At 42.2% G+C, this 25,589-nt stretch overlaps 1 protein-coding gene across 2 annotated transcripts in view; it reads left to right on the forward strand.

The window, feature by feature from the left end:
* ticrr (TopBP1-interacting, checkpoint, and replication regulator) overlaps positions 1-24,661 on the forward strand; it is a 43,985-nt gene extending 19,324 nt beyond the window's left edge. The window contains exons 14-22 of one of the 2 annotated variants that reach the window (XM_068018071.1): positions 271-349; positions 3,288-3,425; positions 4,166-4,256; positions 4,420-4,484; positions 5,281-5,433; positions 7,387-7,508; positions 8,090-11,189; positions 17,631-17,735; positions 23,140-24,661. In XM_068018071.1, the coding sequence (XP_067874172.1) occupies positions 271-349; positions 3,288-3,425; positions 4,166-4,256; positions 4,420-4,484; positions 5,281-5,433; positions 7,387-7,508; positions 8,090-11,189; positions 17,631-17,735; positions 23,140-23,291 (4,005 nt within the window). In that variant the 3' untranslated portion in view covers positions 23,292-24,661. The remainder of the gene's footprint in view (positions 1-270; positions 350-3,287; positions 3,426-4,165; positions 4,257-4,419; positions 4,485-5,280; positions 5,434-7,386; positions 7,509-8,089; positions 11,190-17,630; positions 17,736-23,139) is intronic. The other variant, XM_068018072.1, reaches the window with a different exon arrangement.
* The last annotated feature ends 928 nt before the right edge of the window (positions 24,662-25,589 follow it).

The following is a 25,589-nucleotide window of genomic DNA, read 5'->3' on the forward strand; positions in this document are numbered from 1 at the left end:
GCTGTACATGCAGTTGTCCTGTGTTACATCTGTCTGGGAGAAGTATTTCATATGGTCCATTCTTCACCTGTATAAAATTCTGTTAATGCCATTTTCGACCTTCTAGTTTTATTTACAACATCTATTCAGGGTAATTTTTGACTTAAAGGGAATGATTGATATAACTTTACAAATGTAAACATATAAACATCCTGTAGCTTGTGTTGGAAGTTACAACATGAAAACCTGAGTCTAGCTGGATGTTGTACTAATGAAAAATATTTATTGTAGCAAGAAAATTTGCAGTCCCGCCACTCCTTTGCTATTGAGCAACCTGTGCTACCACCATCTTCACAAAAGGAAGTGCAAGGTACAATTTGGTCATATTTATATTGTGTTGTAACGTTTATGATAAATATATATTTAGTATTGTGACCCTGTGGTAGGACCTGTGGTTGGTTATGGAACAACTAATGTTTTGATTAGGTTAAAGTCTGGACATTTGGGTGATGCTCCTTCTTGTGAGCTGTTGCAAGGCTCCCTAATCTAATATCTGAGGGGCAAATAAGACGGCGTTTATTGCAGGTGAAGTCAAAATTTGTTGTGGTTTGATTGCTGTTTATTTCCCTTCTGTTATATAGCTTCAGTACTCTTATTCTGCCAGCTAACTCTAGAATGCTGATCCCATGGTTCAACATATTCAAAATCCTCACTTACACATCTGTCACAGCCTCACTTCACCATACCTCTACTTATGACTCTAATTTTTTTGCACCTGCCACTTGCTCCATAGTACCATCACCCTATCCTCTGTGGAGGATGATACTCCCACAATAGTGCTAGATGGGAGTTTGAGGATTCTGACTCAGTAGTAATGAAGGAATGGCAATGTATGTCCGAAGGTGCCAGGTACCTTGGAAGGGATCACGATTGTTCTTGTTCCAACAACTTGTTTGTGGCAGTAGAGTTCACGGGGGAAGGAGGAACTGTCTTAAGTAAGCTTGGTAAGTGGTTGCAGTGCGTCCTGTAGATCGTACATACTGCAGCCACATTGTGGAAGGGGTGGATATCGAGTCCAGTGGCAGGGACACCAGTCAGTCTCTTCAGTACAATATTAATGACACACTGCTCTTGGAGGTGCCTTATTTGGCTGAGATGTTAAATTGAGTCATCTTCTGCCTGCTCAAGTGGTCATTAAAAAGTCTGACATTCGCAGAAGAGCAAGGAAGTTCTCCCAGTATCATGGTCAATATTTGCACCTCCGTTGTCTCCTTTAAAATCCTCCTTAAAACCCAATCTTTGAACAAGTTTTTGGTTAGTCCCTCCTAATGTTTTTGCTCAATGCCCTTTTATTTAAAAAAAAATCTTGCACCTGTGTGAAGTACTTTGGACATTTTTCTACATTACAGATGCTATATAAATGCAAGTTGTTATTGAGAGGAAGACCTACTATCCTCCACCTTTTACAGAAGAAGAATACAATGGGCACCTAAATAAAGGGCAAAATATAGTTGTACTAAAAGGCGCAATTTTTTTTTTAAGTAAGCTATCTATCAGTCGGAGCCACAAGTAACTGCATTTAAGTGGATTTTTCTTTACGTCCCAAGAGAATTTAGGTTGGCTGTAAACTGGTGCACTATTCATTTTTTTTACTCCTAGAATGACAGTTCAGTACAGAAAATGTTACAATTTGCATTTTTCATAGTTGGCATTTTTGAGGTGGTGAGAAATGTAAAAAATGAACCCTTGTATTTTTGGGCACAGTGTAGAAACAGATCTTGAAGAAGCAACTGGAATTTTGAGAGGTATTACTTTCTATTTTTAAAATAGCCAGTACCCAATGCTGTAAGCTTAAGATGTCTTAATATTGATACATTGTCAGGTGAGTGTATTTTAAAAAATAATTCACGGGATGTGGGCATTCCCAAAATGTCAAGCAAAAATTCTGAAATCAACTGTAATTCAGCAAATCTTGATGTATTCACCTGCCACAAACAAGTGCTGATGAGCATAGCTGACTGCACTGAAGAAGGGCATTAAAAGAGAAAAGAAAACTTGCGTTTCTATCATGCTTTTCACAACCTCGGTTGTCCCAAAGCGCTTTACAGTCAATGAAGTACTTTTGAAGTGTATTCAGTATTGTAATGTTGGAAACTCTGCAGTCAATTTACTCCCACAGATAGCAATGTGGTGATGACCAAATAAACTCTTTTTAGTGATAATTGAGGAATACATATTAGCGGAGATACTGGGGATAACTTCTTTCTGTCGAAATAGTGCCATGGGATCTTTTACATCCACCTGAGAGAACAGGTTTAACGTCTTATCTGAAAGATGGTACCTCCGACAGTCCTGCATTCTCTGAGTACTGCCTAGATTGTGAGTGTCAGCCTAGATTTTTGTGCTCAAGTCTCCAGAGTGGAGCTTGAACACAAAACCTTCTGACACAGAGGCTCCATTGAGCCACACCTGACACCAGTTCCTCCAACAGTGTTATTTGGCTCATGAATGAGGGAAGTGATTCAGAGACTACCTTGTTCAGGCTTTGAACTTTCTGTTGGTAAATGTTGGTATTAATTTGGGTTGATGCTTTAGTCTTAGAAAATTGCTTCAGCATCAGTTGGGTTTGGATTGACAGTAAAGCAGCAACATCCTGTACACTTCACAATAAAACAGTTGGGGCTGAACACTATAAGCTGGCTTTTAAAATTGTAAAGTTCCACTTAACCACATGGCTGTTGTGCTGTCGGGTTTGCTGTTAGTAGTAATTGACATTTTAGTTTAGCAACTACTGTGGCTGGAAGGAATGCAGTAACATTAAAGAATATTGCAAGCTCACTTGGAGATCTGTCTGACCCAATACTGAGGTTCCAGGGTTCAATTACTGGTCTCTGCTGAATTGACTGAGTTCGGCCCCTGGGCTAGGAGAGTTTAGAAAGAAAAAATAAACTATGGTTTATGCTTCTGATTGCTATCCAAGTAGCCCTTGCTGCAAAGTGCCTGCATGTTAATGTTGAATAAGTCTAGGATTGGACCAGTGTGTGATTCCTTTCTAGTGGAATAGTCTACCAGTGGTTATTTTCTACATTTACATGGTCACGTATTTGAGAGCACTGTCTGTGCCAATGGAAATGTATTCATAAAGGAATTGATGCTTTCAGGGAGAGAAGAAAACTGGCAACAGTGAATAGTGCCTGTCCCTGGTGTGTAAAATAAATTGCATGAGTTACTCTGACAGGTTTTCATGTTGAATTTAATAGTTGTCTACCACACAAATGATCTTGCCCCTCTGTTTTTCACCCCCATAGAGGTTACAAAAGTGAGAAGGAACCTGTTTCAACGGGAAATCTTGTCTCCGAAGAAAAAATCGAAGATGCCTAAAAGCTACTCTGTATCAGTTGTTGAAGGAGTGAGACACTTGCACAGTGAAGAAAAAATCAGTAAAGGTTTTTACATGAAGTTATAAAGTGAATACGTGTAGCTGTGTTGTTGATGTGATTATATTTAAATATATTGTCTACTCTATTTCCTCATTTTGGGGATTGCATCTGCTGCTATGATTGCTACTGACGCGTCCAGCAAGAGGTGTTCTAAACAGAAATTTTTACTTAAAAGCACCATCCCACTTTTCAAAAGACACTCTTGTGCTGGACAGCACTGTGGCGGCCTGCTATTTGACCTTGTGACACTCTTGATGTGAGTTCACTGGCATAATAGTAGAAGTCTTGGACGACTCGCTTCAATTTTTTTTGCTTCCCTTTTCTGATGGTGCTGATTATTTTTTGGGTATAATTGCAGAGTTACCTTTAGCTGTCTGGTACCTCAACTATATGGCTGGTACAGTGACTGGCAGACTATTTGACTTTGGATTTATTGCATCTAAGTCTGACATCTGTATGCGCTTTCCAGCAGGAGTCATTAGATATTTACTAATTGGAAACCCAGGCTTACGCATTTCCCCATCCCCAAAGCCTAGGCAATGCTCTGGGTTGGATGAGCGAACTCGGCACAGACAATGAAATCAACGTCATTTCACAAATTTATTTACAGATTGCTATAACACATATGATAAAACATAGTGATTTATTTTACTTAAACATATCCTGTCATTTTTGGTTGGTTTTACAAAGGGTCTCAAATCTACTTGAAAGAAGGGATATAAGTTGAATATATTTCACCTTTTTAGGTCATCGGAAATTGCTGACCAAGAAGGTGGCCGAGACGCCGCTTCACAAACAGGTGTCACACCGACTCCTGCGCAAGCAGATTAGAGGGAGGTATGTGACCATATGCAGAATGAAATACAATTATTTTTCTATTACCTGCCAAAATACATCCCTGGAATCTTCACTAATTAAAATACATAATTAGGGATAGATTCTTTTTCAAATGTCAGTAACCTTGTATGAAAATTGTTTCATGTCTGTTGTCTTTCTGCAGGTGCTCAGGGTCTGGTTCTGATGTCAGTATTGTGAAAGAATCTCCAGAGAAAGCACTGTCTGCTGGTAAGTCTTTGGGTGATGGATCGAGTATTTTATGTACTGTTTGTGCACTTTAAATTCACCAAATTAAATTTCTCAAACTCCTAATAGGTGGGACGAGGAGAATTTTTTTACGCATCAATTTATGATCTCTCATGCGCTGCCTGAAAGGGTGGTGGAAGCAGATTCAATAATAAAATGGGATTGGATAAATATTTGAAGGGGAAAAGATTTGTAGTGCTATGGGGAAAGAAGAAGGGAATTGGACTAATTGGATAGCTCTTTCAAAGAGTCAGCACAGGCATGATGGATCGAATGGTCTTCTGTGCTGTATCTATGATTCTGTGAAATTAAATTGAGGACAAATAATTTGCTACTGTGGTAAAAAGCTAGTTATCTTGGACTATCAAGTGACTATTGACGTATATTTTGATTATAAGGGGTTCTCAAGTGGGTGATCCAGTTCAGAGAAACTATCAACTGGCCATATGAACCCAGAATATTACTTCAAAGTTAATCAGCTGAGTGGAACAAGAGGGCATAAATTAAAATTAGTCGCAAAGAAATATAAAAACAGGGTGAATTCACTACTTTTCCTGATAGATTATCCGAGACATTAGGGGAGTTCAAATGCAGTTTTTATTTCTTGTGTTTATCAGCAGTCCACCTGGCTGATTGAAGTATCTGACCATACTGTTTGAATGACGTCTGAGTGATGGAAATTAAATGCCAATTTTTATTGTGAAATTATTCCTAAATATGAAATTACTTAGTTCAACCTTGCAAGAGTTTTCCTTATGTAGTTATTTCATGTGTGCAGACTCACATCTGAGAAGGAGCCCACGCATCAGAAAGGCATCTCTTGCCAGAAGTCATTCTAGTGCCTTCTACTCTGGTTCATGCCCAATATCTCGGAGTTTGGAGCGAGTCCAGTCATTATCACAAATACAAGCAGGGAAAACAAAAAGAGCAGGTAATAAAAGTTACAAATTTATTCCATGTAGTGAACACTTTATCTTAATCTACATATATTCATATGGCTTTTGAAAAGTAGGTGAGTTGTTTTTGTCCATCCCTAGGTCAAAAATCTTGGGTTTCCTGTAGTTTTTTTTAAAAAGAGGTTGGAATGAGAAAATTCCCTCCAGTTGCAATTTAAAAACATTGGGTGGAATTTTACGCCACCCCAGCGAACCGGATGGTGGGGGCAGGGAGGGGTGGCGTAAAATTGAGCGGGAGGCTCTGGGGGGGACTTCCTGACCCTCTCTGGGAAGGGGGGTGGTGCGTGGGCGAGAAACGGGCCGTACGCCCCAGGCCGATCAAGGCCCTTAAGTGGCCACTTGAGGGCCTTTGCCTGCCTCCACGGAGATTTTACCTGTGGCAAGCGGGTGTCCGGGAGACGTGAAAGGTCACCCAGTGAAAGCTGGCAGCCTCTCCGCCCCAGGAGTGGGCCCTGACAAACGGGCCCAGGGTGCCTGATTGAGGGCCGCCCCCGCTTTCCCAACCACCCCCAGGACCCGAGACGACTCCCCCCCCCCCCCCCCCCCCCCCCCCACCCCCCCATACACATGACCACTCTTGCCTCGCCGGGGCGCAACCGATCACCCCGGCAAGGCAACCCCAACTTACCTGTAGTCCTGGCTCCGTGTTCTCGGCTGGGCTATGGTCTCAGCAGTGGCCACTGCTCCCAGTGGCGCTGCTGGGTCCAAGAGCTGCTGGCTCAATAATTGGCTGGCAACTCAATGCGGCGCGACTTCCTCCCTCAAGCTGGTGGAAGTCCCGCCTCGGAACAATTAAAGCCCGGGGACCCATAAAATGCAGGACAGATTCCCAGGCCGGGCGGAAGCGGGTTCGCCACTGACTTTTACATTGGTGGCCAGCTCCTGTTCACCCGACATAAAATCCAGCCCATTCTTTTAAAAAAAAATCAAACTGTTGGCTGTGTATTTTGCCATTTGCTCCGCTTCTCTCCTTTGATACAGTTGTGCATGGGCGCCAGCCATTCTTCATCTACCAACCTAGCCTGTGCATGTTGGTGGGCTATTTAATAATTGGGGCATCGCAGCTGAACCTGTTTCTATTTTCACCTGACATCGATGTGAACTTTTTAAGCAAGAATCACTGGATCAAGTGGGGATCCAAGCTGATTATTTTCACTGCCTATTTCAGGGGTCCTAATGGTAACTTTATTCCACCAACCAAAATTCCTGTCCAGCTAACTCAGGACATACCAGGATTGAAGCCAAGGCTTTCTGATCTCTGGCAAATGCCTTAACCCACTAAGCCACTGGAGATCAGGCATTATGTTTAACAAATTCTTATGAACAGTTTTTGGAATACCTTTCTAATGGAACATTATAGAAAATCATTGTGTGATTGAGCATATAGTCATCTGCTTTTTTAAAACACACACTACAATGTGGAAAAGAAGTTGGATACACAAGTGTTGGCTTAGTTCAGTTGATAGCATTCTTGTCTGAGTCAGACGGCTGCGGCCTTTGAGGCCTGATCTAGGCTGACGCGCTAATGCAATACTGAAGAAGTGTCATATTATAACTAGAGCCGCCTTTCAGCTGACCTGTGAAAGGAAGGCTCCATCCAGTAGTTCAGGTGGATGACAAAAATGATATGTAAATATTCCAAAAGCAGAGAGTTTCCAGTGTGTTTTCTGGAACTGGCCTCTTAGCCAGGACAATCCAGAATAAAAACTGACAACTAACCATTCATCTTTTTCTGGCTTTTGGGATTGTGGCAAATTTTGTCTATGAAACAAATGTTACTTGTGCTTCGAAGCAGATCATTATATGTATTGAGACATGACACTACATAAATGCAAATCTTTGGTATTGTAGAATTGGTGTTCAAACTTTGCATGTGCTAAAAGTGAATATTTCTACTGCACTTAATTAACTTGGTCTGTTCTCTTTAGACAACCAAATCATCCAGTCTCCAAATCGGCTTCTTTTTGGTGCTATACTTGGGCTTGTTAGTCCTAAAGCGAAACAGTCATCAAAGAGCTGTTCAGGTTCTGAGAGATTATCGGTAGTTCAGGTATGATGGAACTTACAAATTTTATTCAAGGGATAAAATCTGATGTGCTATTGAAAGGGAAAAAAATTGAATGAATGAAATGGACATTTTCTGTCCCTCTTTCTTCCTTCCTCAGTACAGATAGATTATTAACTCTGAAAGCAGTGTTAAATAGTTGACTCAAAAGATCATATCTCCTTTCTGTGATTGCTAAGGTTTTGAAACTTAATATTTTAATGTAAAATGGTACAGATGCTTGGAATGGAAGATGTCCCATTCCTCACTCTTAACATCCTTTGACTCGCGCACAAGATGTCAAAAGTAACAGTCGAAAATTGTAGTAAATATTACATTCCAGTAGTAGAACTAACTCTACTTAAAGGGAAAAGACTGAATATCTGGGGAATAAACTTTTGCATTGCTAGCTTAGCTTGCATATTATTAGCAATAGGAATGTTGACTAACAAACTTAGTTTGTAAGCATTCTGCTGGTCAGCTGATGTATTTTTATACCTGTCAACCTTTTGTGAAAGCTTGGGACTAATGAGCTGTTGAAATTTTGGAACTCTATTTTAATAACTTTGTCTGTCTGATGCCAACAGAGTCCAAAGCCTACTTCTGAACAACAGCTGAGCTGTCCGGCCAAGAGTAGATCCACCCAAAAATCCCCACGAACACCCCACTATTTGACACCAAGGAAGAAAGTAAGGAGCTCCAAGAGCCCAACATCAAGAAACTACACCAACGATTTCTTGAGTAAGGGGTCCTCACCGTGGAAAATGGCAACAGAGTCACAATTTCAGTCACCTAGGCGAAGTGAGCGTCTGAATAAAGAAACGTCTAACAAAGATAATTCACCTGGGCAAATGGAAGTTCAATCCCCGTTTAAATACCATTTCAACAAAAACCATTCGCCAATCAAACCACCTTCCAGATGGAGTGAACGCTTAGCATCTCCTTGCAGAATCAGCTCAACAGTAAATGTTCCTGCTATGTCTTCAAAGACTGTGGAATTTGCCTCCCAAGCGAAAACACCAAGGAAAAGTTTACCATTATTAAATAGTCCAGTAAGGGTGTCAAAAAATCTATCTCCATCCTATTTGATCAGTACTTTGTCACAAGATAAATCATCAACCCCTTATACACCACGAAAATTAAAATTGAGGAAATCTAAATCTGACGAGTCGTTCATCTCTCACACTCCAATGAAATGTTTAGTAGTTTCTCCCCAAAAACTGTGTACCCCAGAACCTTGGAAGAGAACTGCTGATACTTCATGCTCACCAGAACAGGGCAAATCTCAGAAATCCCCAGAAAGCTCCCCTTTGAGGCCAAGGAGTATCTGGAAGGCCAGTTCTCGAACACCCCTGAAAACTTCAGTGATGACGAGATCGAAGTATAATGTGCATAGATCAGCTAGCCTTAGTGCAATGCAGTTTAAAAGCCCAGAAAAAACAAGAGTTGGGTTTCATGTTACACCGTCAAAATCTGAGATGAAGACACCATCAAAATATGCTGCAACACCACCTAAAAGCCCAGTAAGGACACGATCAATGTTTAATGTAACGCCATCAAAATCTGAGTTGAAGACACCATCAAAATGTACTGCAACACCATCTAAAAGCCCAGTAAGGACGCGGTCAATGTTTAATGTAACACCCTTAAAATCCAACTTGAAGACACCATCAACGAATACAACGCCACCACCTGAAAGCCCACTAAGGACACGGTCAATGTTTAATGTAACACCATCAAAAGTTGATGTGACAGAGCTATCTAAATATACTGTAACATCTCCACACCTCAAATCCCCAGGAACAAGGACTGGGCTTAATATTGCACTTTCAAAAGTTGATCAAAAGACACTGTCTAAATATAACACAACACCACCCAAAAGCCCAATAAAAACTCAGTCACCATCCACATCTAGTTCAACACCTCAACCTCTTGAAACTCCAATAAGAACAAATTCTGGGTTTAACATTATGCCTTCTAAACATGACGTGTCTAAATTGAGGCCAATGCTGTGCACACCACTCACATCAATGTCTAGGAGTGAAGCAGGTGTAATATCGATGAAAATGCCAGGAAAGCTTGCCACCTCGATGACTAGATTAGACCAAATATTAAAAACCCCAGAGAAAAACAGAGGCACAATTTACAATGTACAGGGGATGTCTCCAAAGAACCACAAGGCATCTGACATAGCCATGCTTGAGGGGGAACATATCTTGCAAGAATCCAATTTGTGGGTGAATATACCACAAGGAAACATTGGGATCCCTAACACTAATGCAAGCTCTGTGACCAACCAAACCATATCTGACAGTTGTTCAGCAGCAACCAATGATAATTTGTGGAATCTTGAAGAGGGCTGTTTTATTGCTGTTGCAGGATTAAATGCTTCACGTTCTCCCTCTCACTCATCTCAGAACACAGTTTCTGAACTTGTTTCCAGTGTCAGTTTGATTTCGGAGAGACTGGATTCATCTTTGGCTAGTACAACAGATTCTGGTGCAGCTAACTCTCAAGCAGAAGAGAGTAGAGACATATCTCAGGTCAGACGCATGCAAAGTGAAAGCTCTGGCTTGAAAATGAAATTTGCAGTTCTGCGAAAAGTGTCCGATTCCAGTGTTTCTAACTCTGTAATTACGACTAAATTCCCCTTGCTTCAAAAAGAATCGCCGACTTATGAATTCCGCTGGACTCCAGACAGGAGGCAGAGACTTGCAGCAACACGGCAACAGATAGCTGAAATTCCCAGGAAAATCTCCACTCCAAAAGGTCACAATTGGCCACCGATGCCAACCTATGAGGTTGAGCTGGAAATGCAAGACTCTGGGCTTCCCAAACTCCGATTCAAGCGGACCAGTTCTACTACAGTGATTAGTCCACAGCTGGAGCACTCTGTGCCCAAAAGCCAAGGTAGTCCCCCCTCTGTCAGTATAAAGAAGAGTGTGTGTGAAAGCCCATTAAGTGAGAAAAATGCACAATGGTGTGTTAAGCATTCAGGAAAAGCAGAAGGAGGCCATATATCCCCTTCATTTTGTTTCCATTCTTGCCACAGCACTCCAGCAAAGGCTACACCCAGAAAAGGTGGGGTCCAGACTTATATCTGCCAGTCATATACTCCAACCCAGTGCTCGTCTAACACTTCCTCGCCATCACAAGCAGATTTGGGAGCAGTCCCCTGGACGCCTTCTCCCACGCGCAAGATCAGGCCCTCCCAAACACCAGATGCCATCAAAAACTGGCCACGGAAGAAGAAAGCAGCCACAACTCCACTTGGTGCAAAGCAACAGAAGGGAGAGCCTACTGCTGTGCAAAAGGAAGATGACTTTTATACTGAGCACTATAGCAACAAAACTGAACCTTTGGAAGAGATTGATATGGAAGGAGTGAGCAGGTTACAAGATCAATCCCCTAGTGTTGAATGGGACCAAAGATTTCTAGATAATCCAGTGGAAAAGTTTGGCCTTCGATCTAGAAAACGTGGGAGTAGTTTCATCTCTCCTGCCTTGGAAGAGGGAAGAAAAGCTAAAAAGCGCAGAGACACAAATTTCACTGCTACCTTTTCAGGTACGGAGTTTGCATTGGAAGAGATGCAAAAAGAGCAGTCTCCACCCAGCTCTTTCACTCCTTTTTACAAGCCCTTTACATGGCAGCGTTCAATTGAAGATGAAGTGGTTTTCGATAGTCCAGGTGATTTTCCTACCTATCTTTCTCAAAATTGTAATTCAGTAAATATTGTACTTTTGGCTTAGCTGTTAAGAGTATCAGCTTCTTTTGGGAGTGGAGATTTATGGAAATACAACTGAAGATACTTTAATCGTGAAACAAGCAAATCCATAATTGTCACTACAATAGTCTGAATTTGCCGAATGAAGGTGGTGACTGAATCGTTATGTTTAGGTGTGGATTTGTCTGCTTTGTTGAGAGGGAGGGTTTGCAACCTTAAATGCAGCTTTCTTGAACTGAAAATCCATAAGACAGCATATCTAGTCCCTTCTTAAAAGATCTCCTGTGCACCCTCTCCAGGGCAATCACATCCTTCCTATAGTGTGGCGACCAGAACTGTACACAGTACTCCAGCTATGCCTTAACTAGCGTTTTATACAGCTAGTGTGTGTATTAATAATCTGTTAAAAGACACAAATTAAGTTTTTTGCAGTTTGGTACAAGATTTGGAAGTGGGGTCTGGCTGGAAATGAGCAGGTTATAAACTGCTGAAATCATTTGAAAGATTCTGGACTGGGTGTCCATATATATGTGTCCTTATTTCTGCTTTTGCATTGAATCTCTGTCAGCAATCATGACCTTGCGAGCAAATATGTTTAGAGACAAACTGAATGAGAAATGGATCCTGAGGAATTGGGTCATTTAGAACTGGGATGGGATGGAAAAAAGAGAATTGCTGCTACATATGTGGAATAAGGTCCCGCCAATTGTAAGTAAACCTCAAGTCCTAAGCAGCAGGGAAAGAGCAAATAGAAGTTTAAAAATAGAGGGGAAAGGTAGAAACACAAAATGGCAGAAGAAAGCCAGATTAACATTGAGAAAATAAAACTGAACTGATAAAATTAAAGGCAATGTGGTGATGAACAGAAAATTACAACCAGTATTTAGATTTGAAACTAAATTCTTTTAAGCAAGTAACTGAAAATTGTTTGTATTTCTATGCTTTATTACATTTATGTGTACACAGAGAAAGGGATCAAAGCTCTAGAGTACAGGAAAAGCATGAGTGCAATGGTGCTGTTTACAATTCAGCTGTCGAGAGTCTTGGCAACTGCTCAGTCAGTTCACCACCATCAAACCCAGAGATGTTGGCAGTAATCACAACTGAAGGGGCTGCTGCTCTCCTAATCAATAATCTTCTGGGGGAGGGTGAACAGCTAGAGGTCGTGGTCCACAATGGTACCAATGACAGAGGTAAGAAGGGGGAATGAGGTCCTGAAAGCAGATTTTAGGGAGCTAGGATGGAGACTTAAAAAGCAGGACCTCAAAAGCAGTAATCTCGGGATTACTCCCAATCCCACATGCAAGTGAGCATAGGAATAGTAGAATTGAGCAATTGAACACGTGGATGGAGAACTGGTGTAGGAGGGAGGGCATCAGATTTCTGAGATATTGGGACCAGTTCTAGGGCAGGTGGGACCTGCACAAAATGGACGGGTTGCATCTTAGTAGGACTGGGACGGATATCCTCGTATGGAGATTTGCTAGTGCTGTTGGGGATGGTTTAAGCTAAATTGTCGGGGGTGGGAACCTGAGAGGGAGCTCAGATTGGAGGGAAGCAAAACTGGTAACTTGTCAGGGGTGTGGGAACCAGGAGCAATATCAGAGAGGAATACCAAAGTGCACAGAGTACTGGGGGAGATAGATAGCACTAGAGTAGGGAATAGTAAGTTATCAGGTGGGGTCAGAGTAAGGGAGAAAGTAATAAAAAAGTCTGAATCAGGGTTAATGTGCATGTATGTCGATGCACGGAGTGTGGTTAATAAAACTGGTGAGGTACAGGCACAGATTGCCATGTGGAAATATGATGATGTGGCTATAACAGAGACCTGGCTCAAAGAAGGACCGGACTGGGTGTTAAATATTCCTGGATACAAGGTGTTCAGGAAAGATAGGAAAGGGGAAACAGGGGGAGGGGTGGCGGTATTGATTAAGGAGAGCATTGTAGTACTGGAGAAAAAGGAGTCCCAGAGGGGTCGAAGACAGAATCAATTTGGCTAGAGCTAAGGAACAAAAAGGTGCAGTTACATTGCTTGGTGTTGTCTGTCGATCACCAACTAGTGGGAAGGACGTGGAGGAACACATTTGCAAGGAAATTAGAGAGGTGAAAAAATTATAGGGTAGTTGTAATGGGGGGACTTTATTTATCCAAACATAGACTGGGATAATAGTAGTGTGAGGGGCAAGAGTTCCTAGATTGTGTTCAAGAAAATTTCTACAACCGTAGGTCGCTAGTCAACGAGAACTGCTTGACCTGGTTCTTGGGAATGAGGTGGGCCGAGTGGATCAAGTATCAGGAGAGCATTTAGGGGATGGTGATCATAGTATCATAAGGTTTAGGCTGACTATGGAAAAGGACAAAGAGCAATCCAGGGTAAGAATAATTAACTGGGGGAAGGCCAACTTCAATGGAGTAAGAATTGGAGTCGAGAACTGGCAGGAAAACTGGTAGATGAACAATGGGCAACCTTCAAAGAAGATATAGTTCGGGCTCAGTCAAGGTATGTTCCCTCGAAGGGGAAAAGTAGGGCGAACAAATCCAAAGCTTCCTGAATGACAAAAGAGGCAGAGATTAAGATAAAGAAGAAAAAGTGTGCTTATGATACATGCCAGGTAGAAAATACTATTGAGAACCAGGCTGAATATAGAAGGTCCAGAGGGGAAGTGGAGAAGCAAAGAGAGAGCATGAAGAGACTGGCAGCTGGCATTAAATTAAATCCCACAGTTTTCTATAGGCATATAAATAGTAAAAGGGTGGTAAAAGGAGAAGTGGGGCCAATTAGGGACCAGAAGAGATTTACTCATGGAGGCAGAGGGCATAGCAGAGGTATTAAATGAATGCTTTGCATCTGTCTTTACTAAGGAAGAAGATGCAACCCAGGCAATGGTGAAAGAGGAGGTAGGTCAGACACTATAGAGGGGTTTAAAATTGATAAAGGGGAAGTATTAGGCTGTCTGTACTTAGTGGATAAAGCACCAGGACCAGATGAAATGCATCCAAGGACACTGAGTGAAGTGAGGGTGGAAATCGTAGAGGCACTGGCCATAATTTTTCAGTCTTCCTTAGACTCGGGGGTGGTGCCAGAGGACTGGAGAATTACAAACATTACACCTTGTTCAAAAAAGGGTGTAAAGATAAGCCCAGCAACTACAGGCCAGTCAGTTTAATTTCGGTGGTGGGAAAACTTCTAGAAAAAATAATTCGGGACAACTCACATGGACAAATACGAGTTAATTAAGGAAAGCCAGCATGGATTTCTTAAGGGAAAATCATGTTTAACTAACTTGCGGGAGTTTTTTGAAGAGGTAACCGAGGGTTGATGAGGGCAATGCAGTTGATGTGGTGTACATGGACTTTCAAAAAGCGTTTGGTACAGTGCTACACAATAGACTTGTGAACAAACCTGTAGCTCATGGAATAAAAGGGACAGTAGCAACATGGATATGAAATTGGCTGAGTGATAGGAAACAAAGAGTAGTAGTTTATGTCTTTGGGGCTGGTGGAAGGTTTGTAGTGGAGTTCCCCAGGGATCAGTGTTGGGACCCTCGCTTTTCTTGATATATATTAATGATATAGACCTTTGTGTACATACAAGGCACATTTTTCAAGTTTGCAGATAAGAAACCTGGAAGCATTGTGGACTGTGAGGAGGATAGTGTAGAACTTCAAAAGGACATAGACAAGTTAGTGGAATGGACAGACAGGTGGCAGATGATGTTCAATGCAGAGAAATGTGAAGTGATTCATTTTGGTAGGAAGAACATGGAGAGACAATATAAAACAAAGGGTACAGTTTTAAAGGGGGTGCAGGAGCAGTGGGACCTAGGTGTATATGTACATAAGTCATTGAAGCTGGCAGGACAGGTTGAGAGAGCGGTTAATAAAGCATACAGTATCCTGGGCTTTATTAACAAAGAACAAAGATAATTACAGCACAGGAACAGGCCCTTCGGCCCTCCAAGCCTGCGCCGATCCAGATCCTCTCTCTAAACATGTCGCCTATTTTCTAAGCTTCTGTATCTCTTTTCTTCCTGCCCATTCATGTATCTGTCTAGATACATCTTAAAAGACTCCATCGTGCCCGCATCTACCACCTCCGCTGGCAATGCGTTCCAGGTGCCCACCACCCTCTGCGTAAAGAACTTTCCACGCATATCCCCCCTAAACTTTTCCCCTTTCACTTTGAACTCGTGTCCTCTAGTAATTGAAACCCCCACTCTGGGGAAAAAGCTTCTTGCTATCCACCCTGTCTATACCTCTCATGATTTTGTACACCTCAATCAGGTCCCCCCTCAACCTCCGTCTTTCTAATGAAAATAATCCTAATCTACTCAACCTCTCTTCATAGCTAGCGCCCTCCATACCAGGCAACATCCTGGTGAACCTCCTCTGCACCCTTTCCAAAGCATCCACATCCTTTTGATGATGTGGCGACCAGAACTGTACGCAGTATTCCAAATGTGGCCGAACCAAAGTCCTATACAACTGTAACATGACCTGCCAACTCTTGTACTCAATGCCCCGTCCGATGAAGGAAAGCATGCCGTATGCCTTCTTGACCACTCTATTTACCTGCGTTGCCACCTTCAGGGAACAGTGGACCTGAACACCCAAATCTCTCTGGACATCAATTTTCCCCAGGACTTTTCCATTTACTGTATAGTTCACTCTTGAATTGGATCTTCCAAAATGCATCACCTCGCATTTGCCCTGATTGAACTCCATCTGCCATTTCTCTGCCCAACTCTCCAATCTATCTATATTCTGCTGTATTCTCTGACAGTCCCCTTCACTATCTGCTACTCCACCAATCTTAGTGTCGTCTGCAAATTTGCTAATCAGTCCACCTATACTTTCCTCCAAATCATTAATGTATATCACAAACAACAGTGGTCCCAGCACGGATCCCTGTGGAACACCACTGGTCACACGTCTCCATTTTGAGAAACTCCCTTCTACTGCTACTCTCTGTCTCCTGTTGCCCAGCCAGTTCTTTATCCATCTAGCTAGTACACCTTGGACCCCAAGCGCCTTCACTTTCTCCATCAGCCTGCCATGGGGAACCTTATCAAACGCCTTACTGAAGTCCATGTATATGACATCGACAGCCCTTCCGTCATCAATCAACTTTGTCACTTCCTCAAAGAATTCTATTAAGTGTACAAGAGCAAGGAAGTTATTTTGAACTTGTATAAGGCACTAGTTCGGACTCAGCTGGAGTGTTGCGTCCATTTCTGGGTGCCACACTTCAGGAAAGATGTGAAGGCATTGGAGAGATTACAGAAAAAATTCACGAGATTGGTTCCAGGAATGAGGAATTTCAGGTATGAAGATAGATTGGAGAAGTTAGGACTGTTTTCCTTGGAGAAGAGAAGGCTGAGAGGTGATTTGATAAGAGGTATTCAAAATCATGAGGGGTCTGGACAGAGTAGATAGAGAGAAACTGTTTCCACTCGTGAAAGGATCAAGAACGAGAGGGCACTGATTTAAAATATTTGGTAAGAGAAGTAAAAGTGACATGAAAAACTTTTTCACGCAGCGAGTGGTTAAGGTCTAGAATGCGCTGCCTGAGCACGTGGTGGAGGCAGGTTCAATTGAAGCATTCAAAAGGGAATTAAACAGTTATATGAAAAGGAAGAATGTGCAAGGTTATGGGGAGAAGACGGGAATGGAACTGAGGGAATTGCTCTTTGAGAGCCAGTGTGGACAAGATGGGCCAAATGGCCTTCTGCACTGTAACAATTCTGTGATTCTGAAATGGAGAGAACTGTCATTTACAGCAAGGCAGCTATCTTTTTTTTTATTTATATGTGAATTGTGGGCACGCTGGCAAGGCCAGCATTTATTACCTATCCCTAATTTCCCATGAGGAGATGGTGGTGATCCCTCATTTGAACCTCTGCGGTCCATGTAGTGTAGGTACCCCCACAGTGCTGTGAAGGAGGGAGTTCCAGGATTTTGACCCAGTGGCAATGAAGAAGTGTGATATAGTTCCAAGTCAGGATGATGTGTGACTTGGAGGGGAACTTGCAGGTGGTGGTGCTCCCATGTGTCTGCTGCCTTTGTTCTTCTAGATGGTAGAGGTTGCTGGTTTGGAAGGTGCTGTTGAGGGAGCCTTGGTCAATGGCTGCAGTGCATCTTGTAGATGGTCCTATTACTAAGCCAAGGCAACTGGTTGGAGTGATTGTCCCATGACCAATAGGCAGAAACATGCAGCTATAGTCCAGTGACCAGCACAATAGACATACTGCATCTGTCTCTTTTGCTGTTTGGGGGTTGGGGTAGAACAGTTTGCATTGAGGCATGCCAGAGAAACTTTTGATGAAAATATAGTCCATTGAGAGAAGAGGTACAACAGCTGCTTTCTACCTGTGATTGTAATGCTCTTTATTTGTGTTCTGTAGCTGTTACACCATCAACACTGTCTGCCAGCAGCCTGCTGGCACTCACTCAGTCACCTTTGTTATATACTGGGAGGACACCTGCTAAGAAAAGACATGCTACCAGAGGTAAAGTCTCAACTTCCTTTCATATCTAAGTATTAGTCTGATCGATACTTTTGTAATAGTTTTATGGATCAAAATTATCATGCGCTAATGGAAAGAGGGGGGGGAGAGGGAATTCTCTTGCTTTCTTCCTGCCCTTTTCTGTGCCCTCAAAGCTGTATGTCATTTATTTAAGATACATATGTCAACCTTTCATTGGTTGGGTTTGGCGGGTCGTTTTTTTGGATCCGAGTGTGCACAAATGTCAACACAGCAAAGGGAAGCCAAATCGGGGTATGGAAATTTGAATGATTCAGTTCCCACTTATCACTATAAACACGACAAATCTAAACTATTGCAACAAATTAAACCTTGTTTCTTCCTCTGGGTTCCTGTTGATGTAAACTGCATGCTAACAACTGAACTTGTGTTGGCAGACCAACATTGCTGCCACCTTGTTTTTGCTTTTATCTCAGCTGAATATCACGATACATCAGGTGATCATTTCCCAAAGAAAAGGTTTACAACAGCTTATCGTACTTAATGTAATTTTTATCTTGGTGGTTTGAGAAACTATTAATGTTTGGAATGGAGTTTTATTGCAATGAAACAAGTTATCTTTTCTATTTCCCAGCAGTGCTTTCCCCCTTATCTAGATGAAGGGGTAGACCAAAAATGACACATGTGAATTTGCTTTTTCACCAGAAATCTCTCTCCACCAGGACGAGTTGGAAGGTGCACTTTGCCACTGTACAGTCTGTAACCAGGCACTCCCCCATAGTACACAGTGTATAAGCAGTCAGCTATCAGTGGAACAATTTTCACAGCACACTTGTTAGGGCTGTAATATAATTCTCGTCTGCATTCAGTAGTAGTCTTTTCTTGGCTCAATTTTAATGAAAGAAATAACATAAGTTTTGGTTAGAGTAGATGGCAATTGGTTAATAGCAATGGGGGAATGTGGAACATGTCCTTTTCAAAATAACTTCTGACCAGTTTTGATTTGGGAATTGAACCACAGCAGTAACATAATTTAGTGTAGATCTACATTAGGTTGGTTCTGGGATCAGCTGATAAATTAAGAAGTTTGAAACCATCCAGGACAAAGCAGCCTGCTTGATTGACACCCTATCCACCACCTTAAATATTCACTCCCTCCACCACCAGCACATTGTGGCTGCAGTATGTACCATCTACAAGATGCACTGCAACAACTCAACAAGGTTTCTTTGACAACACCTCCCAAACCCTCAACCTCTACTGCCTAGAATGGCAAGGAGAGCAGGTCCATGGGAACACCATCACCTGCAAGTTCCCCTTTAAGTCACATACACAAATCCTGACTTGGGTCAAAGTCACTGGCTCAGAAATCCTGGAACTCCCTATCTAACAGCATTGTGGGAATACCTTCAGCACATGAACTGCAATGGTTCAAGAAGGCAGCTCACCACTGCTTTCTCAAGGGCAGTTAGGGGTGGGCAATAGAATCACAGAATAATACAGTGCAGAAGAGGACCTTCGGCCAATCTAATCTGCACCGATGCATTAAAGACACCTGACCTGTGTACCTAATCCTGTTTGCCAGCACTTGACCCATAGCCTTGAATGTTATGACGTGCCAAGTGCTCATCCAGGTACTTTTTAAAGGATGTGAGGCAACCCGCCTCTACCACCCTCCCAGGCAGTGCATGCCAGACCGTCACCACCCTCTGGGTAAAAAAGTTCTTCCTTAAACCTCCTGCCCCTCACCTTAAACTTGTGTCCCCTCGTAACTGACCCTTCAACTAAGGGGAACAGCTGCTCCCTATCCACCCTGTCCATGCCCCTCATAATCTTGTACACCTCGATCAGGTCACCCCTCAGTCTTCTCTGCTCCAGCGAAAACAACTCGAGCCTATCCAACCTCTCTTCATAGCTTAAATGTTCTATCCCAGGTAACATCCTGGTGAATCGCCTCTGCACCCCCTCCAGTGCAATCACATCCTTCCTATAATGTGGCGACCAGAATTGCACACACTACTCCAGCTGTGGCCTTATCAAAGTTCTATACAACTCCAACGTGACCTCCCTGCTTTTGTAATCTATGCCTCGATTGATAAAGGCAAGCGTCCCATATGCCTTTTTCACCACCCTATTAACCTGCCCTTCTGCCTTCAAAGATCTATGGACAAACACGCCAAGGTCCCTTTGTTCCTCGGAACTTCCCAGTGTCAGGCCACTCATTGAATACTTCTGTGTCACATTATTCCTTCCAAAGTGTATCACCTCACACTTTTCAGGGTTAAATTCCATCTGCCATTTTTCTGCACATTTGACCATCCTGTCTATATCTTCCTGTAACCCAAGACACTCAACCTCACTGTTAACCACTCGGCCAATCTTTGTGTCTTCCGCGAACGTACTGATCCTACCCCCCACATAGTCATCTATGTCGTTTATATAAATGACAAACAATAGGGGACCTAGCACAAACCCTGTGGTGCGCCACTGGACACTGGCTTCCAGTCACAAAAACAGCCGTCTGTCATCACTCTGTCTTCCACAGCTAAGCCAATTTTGAATCCACCATATCAAGTTACCCTGTATTCCGTGTGCATTTGCTTTCTTGATAAGTCTCCCATGTGGGACCTTGTCAAAGGTCTTGCTGAAATTCATGTAAACTTCATCAACTGCACTACCCTCATCTACGCACCTGGTCACATGCTCAGAAAATTCAATCAAATTTGTTAGGCATGACCTCCCTCTGACAAAGCCATGCTGACTATTCCTAATCAAATTTTGCCTCCCCAAGTGGAGATAGATTCTCTCCTTCAGAATTTTCTCCAATAGTTTCCCTACCACTGACATGAGACTCACTGGTCTGTAGTTACCTGGCTTATCTCTGCAACCTTTCTTAAATAGTGGGACTACATTAGCTGTTCTCCAGTCCTCTGGCACCTCCCCCGTGGCCAGAGAGAAATTAAAAATTTGGGTCAGAGCCCCTGCAATCTCCACCCTCTCCTCCCACAGCATCCTGGGACACAAATCGTCCGGACCTGGAGATTTGTCCACTTTTAAGCCTGCCAAAACCTCCAATACCTTGTCACTCCCTATGACAATTTGCTCAAGAACCTCACAGTCTCTCTCTCTGAGTTCCATATCTACATCCTCATTCTCTTGGGTGAAGACAGATGTGAAGTATTTGTTCAACACCCTACCAATGTCCTCTGGCTCCACTCACAGATTTCCCCTTTGGGTCCTACTTTCCTTGGTTATCCTCTTCCCATTGATATACTGATAGAATATCTTGGGATTTTTCTGACTTTTACCAGCCAGAGCTTTCTCATATCCCCTCTTTGCTCTTCTAATTGCTTTCTTAAGCTCCATCCTACACTTTCTGTACTCCACTAATGCTTCCATTGATTTGCTCTACTTGTATTTGCTAAAAGCCTCTCTTTTCCTTCTCATCGTACCCTGAATGTTTCTGGTCATCCATGGTTCTCTGGGCTTGTTGCTTCTACCTATTACCCGAGAGGGAACATGTTAGGCCTGTACCCTCCCCATTTCCTTTTTGAATGTCCCCCACTGCTCTTCTGTAGATTTCCCGACAAGTAACTCTTTCCAGCCTACCTTGGCCAGATCCTGCCTTATCTTACTAAAATTTGCACTCCCCCAATCCCAAAACTTTTTTGCAACTTGTCTATTTCTTTCTCCATAACAAGCTTAAATTATACCATGTTGTGGTCGCTATCACCAAAATGTTCCCCCACCAACACATCAACCACCTGTCTGGCTTCATTCCCCAGTATTTGGTCCAGCACTGCACCCTTCCTTGTTGGATCCTCTACATATTGAGCTAAAAAGTTTTCCTGTATACATTTTAAGAACTCCACTCCATCTGAGCCCTTAACACGATGACTATCCCAATTAATGTTGGGAAAGTTGAAATCACCTAATATAATTACCCTATTATTATTTTTACACACCTCTGCGAATTGTGCACATATTTGCTCCTCTATTTCCCGCTGACTATCTGGGGGTCTATAATAAACACCTCGCAATGTGGCTGTCCCTTTTTTATTCCTGAACTCTACCCAAAAAGCTTCATTTGATGCCCCCCCAAGATATCATATCTCTTTACTGCAGTAACTGACTCCTTAACTAATATTGCAATGCCCCCTCCTCTGTCTCTCCTGAAGATTCCATATCCCGGGATATTGAGCTGCCAATCCTGCCCCTCCCTCAACCATGTCTCCGTGATGGCTACTATATCACAATTCCACGTGTTAATCCTTGCCCTTAACTCATCCGTTTTACCTGTAATACTGCTGGCATTAAAGTAGAGGCCATCCATCCTGGTCTTACTCCCTTGAAACTTACATCTGCTGTATTCCCTCTGACTTGTTTGCTTTCCTGTGTTTAGCTGTGTCCCTATTCTGCGTCCCCCTCCCCCTGCCAAAATAGTTTAAACTCCTCCCAACAGCACTAACAAACCCGCCAGCAAGGATGTTAGTCCCCCTCTGGTTCAGATGTAGACCATCCCGCTTGTACAGGTCCCACCTTCCCCAGAAACGGTCCCAGTGGTCCAGGAATCTAAAACCCTCCCTCCTGCACGCATTCATCTGTGCTATTCTCCTATTTCTATTTTCGCTAGCACTTGGCACTGGGAGTAATCCAGAGATTACAACCCGAGAGGTCCTGCTTTTTAGTCTACTGCCTAACTCCCTGAATTCTTGATGCAAGACCTCATCCCTCTTTCTACCTATATCATTGGTACCAACATGTACCATGACCTCTGCCTTATCACCCTTCCCCTTCAGGATGCTGGCCTTGCCACCAACACCCACATCCATGAACAAATAAAGAAACTATATATTTTAAATAAATTGCAAGTTTGCTGTTGTGTAAGGTACCCATACCTCTGCCTCCCTGCCAGTACTGCAGTTAATGGATAATAAATCTTCTGCATCAACTACATTCCTAATCGATATAAGCTGCCTTCAGCTAACGGGGCACTTTCTTTTTCCTCTCTCTTCCAACCCTGTCCCAAATTTCTTCATCTCTTGATGTTTAATTGCTGGTGTACAATTTCATCAGTGCTATAAGCCCTCTGTTGCCTTGCCCAAGTGGCAATTCTTTGTGCATGCCTAGATGATTTTGGTGCTGGCAGGGTATTTGCTCTGAAGGGCATTACTGACCAGACCATTCCTGCCCTCATGTAACAGCCACACGTGTGCATTTGACAAGTCATTAAATCGTGATTAGGAGTAACTTTGCCTGCATGTTTGCCTGTCTTTTTAGTCCTTCACCCAGGGATGAGACCTGTCCTGAATTTGGATAACTCAACATAGGCCAGGAATTGAACCTGGGATTTTGGTACAGTTTCACACCACGCAGCACACTTAGCTACTAAGCAACTAAGTTGTTGATTGTGCTGAATCTTTCACAGATATCGTGCATGAGGATTTGCAGACAGACAACTCCGCTAGCAAGAGAATGGCGATAGTTGGTGACCTTGACCAGGATTATTCTCCTTTCACCAAAGTGCCCGTTCGTCGCTGCATCACAAAAACCTACTCCAGAAAAAAACTAGTCAATTAACTAGAACACCTCAATCTTGCTTCATCCTTTTCTGGCTTCATTTCAGTTCCTTTTCTCTCGGGATGCAGGGTGAGAAGGCTGCAAATATTTTGAATAATGGAACTGCTTTATGATGGTTATCATGGATGTAAAACAGCACATGGAATGGAATGAATGCAGAGAGAGGGTGCAACACTACATTTTAAATTAGGCTCCGGAATCCTGCATTCACATGTTATGGCTGATTGAACCATTCAAATTTCACATTGCTTTTAGATGATGTTTTGATCCATTTTCAATCATATGTAATGGATGTGCTTTATGGCTGAAACCTGTTTCCCCTCCCTACAGTGTCAGTGCAAACTTTGGCTGAGACCACCTTTTAATTGAAGGCAAGGTTGAATGCCTACACTTAAATGCTGTGGACCAATTTCTATATCTTTCACAAGAGTGTAAAGTACTTGGAAAGAGGGATTAATTCTTGCTGTAGAGATGATTTTATACAATGTAAATGGGCAGTTCAGGTAATTCTTTTAAATGTTTGGATTGAGGGAACAGTACAGTTGCTTGGCATTCTGAAAGGATGAAATTAAACAGACTGAAGGGCCATTTTATCCAACCTGTGATCAAAATTACAGTATTTTAAACGTTGAAGTTGAAGGATTTGCAATGATGTAACAGTGATGCCATTTTAACACTTAAGGGCTTTTCTTGCCCTATGCTTAACTGCTAACACTTATTTCAGAAGTCCAATTTGAAAATCTACATGAAAGATTTCAAAGCAACCATCTTTGACTTTGCAATTGCCGTGACTTTTAGAACTACTAACCTAGTCTCCAGGCTTGTTTTGAGGGGAAAGTGGGTTCTTTCTCTCAATCTACTTGTTTCTGTTCCTCACACAGGACAGACTATCTGTCTGAAAAGTTAATTTGCTTCTTGATTTTTAAAACTGGAATTCCTAGTCTGCTTCTGAAGCTAATTTTGCTTAAGAAACACCCAAGTTATATTTTGTGCAATTAAAACTCAATTTTATCTTTTCCAGTAGTGCTCCTCTTGACAATTGTCATTTTTAGTTTTAAATACATTTTACAGAAGAGCACTACAAACATTTTGATGGCTTTTAGATTTGTTTTAGACTACCTGAAAGGTAACTCCATGATACATGATGTTGAATACAGATCAGTAAGTCATGTTTCAGATTTCTAATAAATAGCAAATCATGTATAAGGTGTTATAAGTTTGGGGTGGGGATGTAAAAATTGTGTAAAGTGGTGTTAAATGAAAATCATTATAAATATTTTGTACAGTTTATTTGGTAAAATAAATGAATTTATTACTGTGTGCAGAAAAGTTATTACAAAAGCATGTAGGTTTTACATGTTTCGTCATATAATAAAAACTTACAGATGCCATGTTGCTGAAGGTACATTAAAGGCAAATGAACCTGACTTTTCACATGCTGACCCATCTATGTGTATCCAGAATTTCCTGCTTTCATTTCAGATTTGGAGGAAAAGAAAAAGTCTCCATGAAGGCTTAGAAAAAGGCTTCGATTGTATAGTTCCTTTGTTAGAATCACAACTACAGCATAGAAGAGGGTAATCTGGCCCATTATGCCTGTGCCTTCTCTGAAAAAGCTATTCACTTAGTTCCATTCCCCTGCCCTTTCTTTCTCTAGACTTATTTACTTCCCTTTTAAAAGTTATTATGGATTCTGTATTTACCATGGATATTGGTAAGGCATTCCATGTTCTAACAATCCTCTTATCTAATAAAAATAAGCTCTCCCCTTCTCCCTTTGTTGTTGGTGTCCTTTTGGTTACCAACTTGCTGACCACTAGAGTCATTTTTCCTGATTTACCCTATCAAAACCCCTCATTAATTTAGAACACTTCTGTCAGGTCTGTTTAACTTTCTTGGTTTTAGTGAATTGTCCCTTTAAATGTCTCAAAATGGTCATAGAATGAATGACTGAAGTACAGTGACATATTAAGGCAAATATTCCAGCTATTCTGCATACAACACTATGTTGTCATGAGGTGAATGACCAGTTAATTCTTATTTTTATGGTGTCAATTGAGGAAGCAACATGCTTATGATTTGAAGCCAAGAATATAGCCATTCTGACACCTAATGATGCATTCTCCAAAGAGGAAGTTTAGAAGGAAAGGGTGTTTCGTACACTGACTGTACGGAACATTTGTGATACTTCCACATGGAATGGGGCAATTAGAGCGTTTGGCTCAAGTTGAATAGTTGGCATTGGGCCAAATGCGCCCCCCTTCTTCCCCCCCCCCCCCACCACCACCCTACTGAACT

Source organism: Heterodontus francisci, chromosome 38 (assembly GCF_036365525.1).
Source record: "Heterodontus francisci isolate sHetFra1 chromosome 38, sHetFra1.hap1, whole genome shotgun sequence".
NCBI classification, from domain to species: Eukaryota; Metazoa; Chordata; class Chondrichthyes; order Heterodontiformes; family Heterodontidae; genus Heterodontus; species Heterodontus francisci.